At 38.5% G+C, this 2,327-nt stretch overlaps 1 protein-coding gene across 1 annotated transcript; it reads right to left on the bottom strand.

Moving 5' to 3' along the window:
- Window positions 1-410: 410 nt before the first annotated feature.
- LOC128034843 (uncharacterized) lies at window positions 411-2,078 on the bottom strand. Its single transcript, XM_052623710.1, has 3 exons — window positions 1,803-2,078; window positions 601-1,389; window positions 411-467 (listed from the first exon to the last, which is right to left on the bottom strand). Exons 1-3 carry the CDS (start codon window positions 2,076-2,078, stop codon window positions 411-413), a joined length of 1,122 nt encoding a protein of 373 aa, XP_052479670.1.
- Between the last annotated feature and the right edge of the window lie 249 nt (window positions 2,079-2,327).

Consider the following 2,327-nt stretch of genomic DNA (forward strand, 5'->3'; position numbering starts at 1 on the left):
TGAAGCTATGTTCTGCCATTGTTTCTCTCCAAATAGCGTGCGAATAACTCCTTGATTCCAGGTATTCTCTTCCTTATTAATTAAATCAGACACTCTGGTGTACCTTATATCAATATTTTGACATTCAATTCTGCCATTGCCAGGTCCAGGAAGCCATTTATCATTCCAAATGTTCACTGATTCCCCATTACCGATTCTCCAGCCCATTCCTTCCTCAAGAAGATATCTAGCTCCCAAAATGTTGCGCCAAGTATACGAAGGGTAGGTTCCTATCCCCGCACTCATAAAATCACCTTTTGGAAAATACTTGGCTTTCATTACGCATGCCAACAAACAATCAGGTTGCATAATAATTTTCCACCCCTGCTTCGCTAACATGGCCAAATTAAATTTTGACAGATCTTTAAATCCTAATCCTCCATTTGCTTTGGCACTGCATAACTCCTTCCATTTACACCAGTGAATCCCTTTATTTGTTTTAGAATTCCTCCACCAGAATTTACATATTAGAATCTCCAATTCATGACAAAATGTAACTGGTAACTTAAAACATTGCATTGCGTAAACCGGAATTGCTTGAAAAATAGATTTTAAAAGTACCTCCTTCCCTCTAGCCGACAAAAATTTCATCTTCCAGTTGCCCAATAACTTCATGCATTTTTCTTTTAACTCAACAAAAGCATGCTTTTTTCGGCGACCCACCATGGTTGGAAGCCTCAGATATTTTTCTGGATTATTGGAATTCCTGACGCCTAATATCCTTCCCACTTGATCCTTTGTAAGCGAATCCACATTGCCGCTGTAATAGATAAGGGATTTTTCAAAATTAACCAATTGTCCAGAAACCTTTTCATACTCCTGTATCACACTTTTCATACGGTTAGCTCCTTCTGCTGAAGCTTCTCCAAATAGAATACTATCATCTGCAAAGAACAGATGTGACACTGACACGTTACCTCTCCCCACTTTTGTCCCAACAAGACTCCCTTCCCTTTTTGCAAGTGCAATCAGTCTTGAAAATCCTTCGGCACAAGTGAGAAATAAATATGGACTTAATGGATCACCTCGTCTTAATCCTCGTTGTGGCCTGAATTCTTCCCCGTTTTTCCTGTTAACCACCACTGTATATACTACATTGGTGATACATCTCATAACCGGTAAGGTCCAGTTCTCACAAAATCCCATACTGTGCATCATTTTTTCTAAAAAACTCCATTCAACTCTGTCGTATGCTTTGCTCATATCTAGCTTCAAAGCAAAACTTTTTTTCGATGTTCCTCTTCTTTTTTTGAACGAGTGCAATACCTCATAAGCAACTAGGATGTTGTCTGTTATTTGTCTTCCTGGTACAAACGCTCCTTGAGTATCCTCAATACATAAGTCCAGTACCTGTCGAAAACGCGAAACAAAGACTTTTGAGACAATTTTGTAAATAACATTGCACAAGCTAATGGGTCGAAACTTGTTTATAGACTTTGGCGATTTCTCTTTTGGTATAAGTACTATGTTTGTTTTGTTTATCTCTTTACATTTCTTCGTCCATTAAGAACATCCAAAAAATATTTTGAAACTCCCTCTCCAACAACATGTCAGTACTTATGATAAAAAATTGCTGGAAATCCGTCTTGTCCTGATGCCTTAAGGGGTGCCATGGATTTTATCGCCCTCACCACTTCTTCTTCTTTTAATTCATCCATTAAAATACTATTGTGTTCCTCTGTGATGCATGGTAAAAACGTTTAGTCATTGTTTTCCACTGGTTTAGATGAGAACAAATCTGTGAAAAACTTACTAGCTAGAACCGTGATTTCAGACTCATCAGTGGTCAAGTTTCCAACTTCATTTTCCAGCCCCTGAATCCTATTTTTCCTTCTGCGATGTGTTGCATTCTTGTGAAAAAATGCCGTATTCCTGTCTCCCATTTGAAGCCAGTTAACTCTTGCCCTTTGTTCCCAGAAAAGTTCCTCTTTATCTGCCTCGAGATTCAAATCTAGCTTAATATCAGTAATCTCCTCCAATACAGCATCACTGATATCGCTAGCCCCCAGTTTCAGTAGTCTACCATTTAAATCTTTCATTCGTTGTTCTTTCTATCGTTTCTTCTTCTTCGCCCAAGTACTCAGATTCGTACCCACTTTTTTCAACTTCTCAAGCACATCCAGATTATTTGAATTCCACTCTCGTGTTATCCTCTCCTCAATTTCCTTGTTTAGAATCCAATTTGCATCAAAACGAAAATGCCAATGTTTTTCCTTCCCTAGTATCCCTTCATCCCCAAATGTATCAACCATGACTGGACAGTGATCTGAAATACTGTGTTGTAAGTG

The sequence above is a fragment of the Gossypium raimondii genome, chromosome 11, assembly GCF_025698545.1.
Source record: "Gossypium raimondii isolate GPD5lz chromosome 11, ASM2569854v1, whole genome shotgun sequence".
Classification (NCBI taxonomy): domain Eukaryota; kingdom Viridiplantae; phylum Streptophyta; class Magnoliopsida; order Malvales; family Malvaceae; genus Gossypium; species Gossypium raimondii.

What these genes read in the sequence shown, in the direction of transcription:
- LOC128034843 (XM_052623710.1), bottom strand. Translation starts at nt 2,078, where the DNA reads ATGAAAGATTTAAATGGTAGACTACTGAAACTGGGGGCTAGCGATATC. An exon ending in CTGATGAGTCTGAAATCACG is followed by an intron (nt 1,390 to 1,802) that starts GTTCTAGCTAGT and finishes CGTTTTCGACAG; the next exon opens with GTACTGGACTTATGTATTGA. An exon ending in TGTCGGCTAGAGGGAAGGAG is followed by an intron (nt 468 to 600) that starts GTACTTTTAAAA and finishes AAACAAATAAAG; the next exon opens with GGATTCACTGGTGTAAATGG.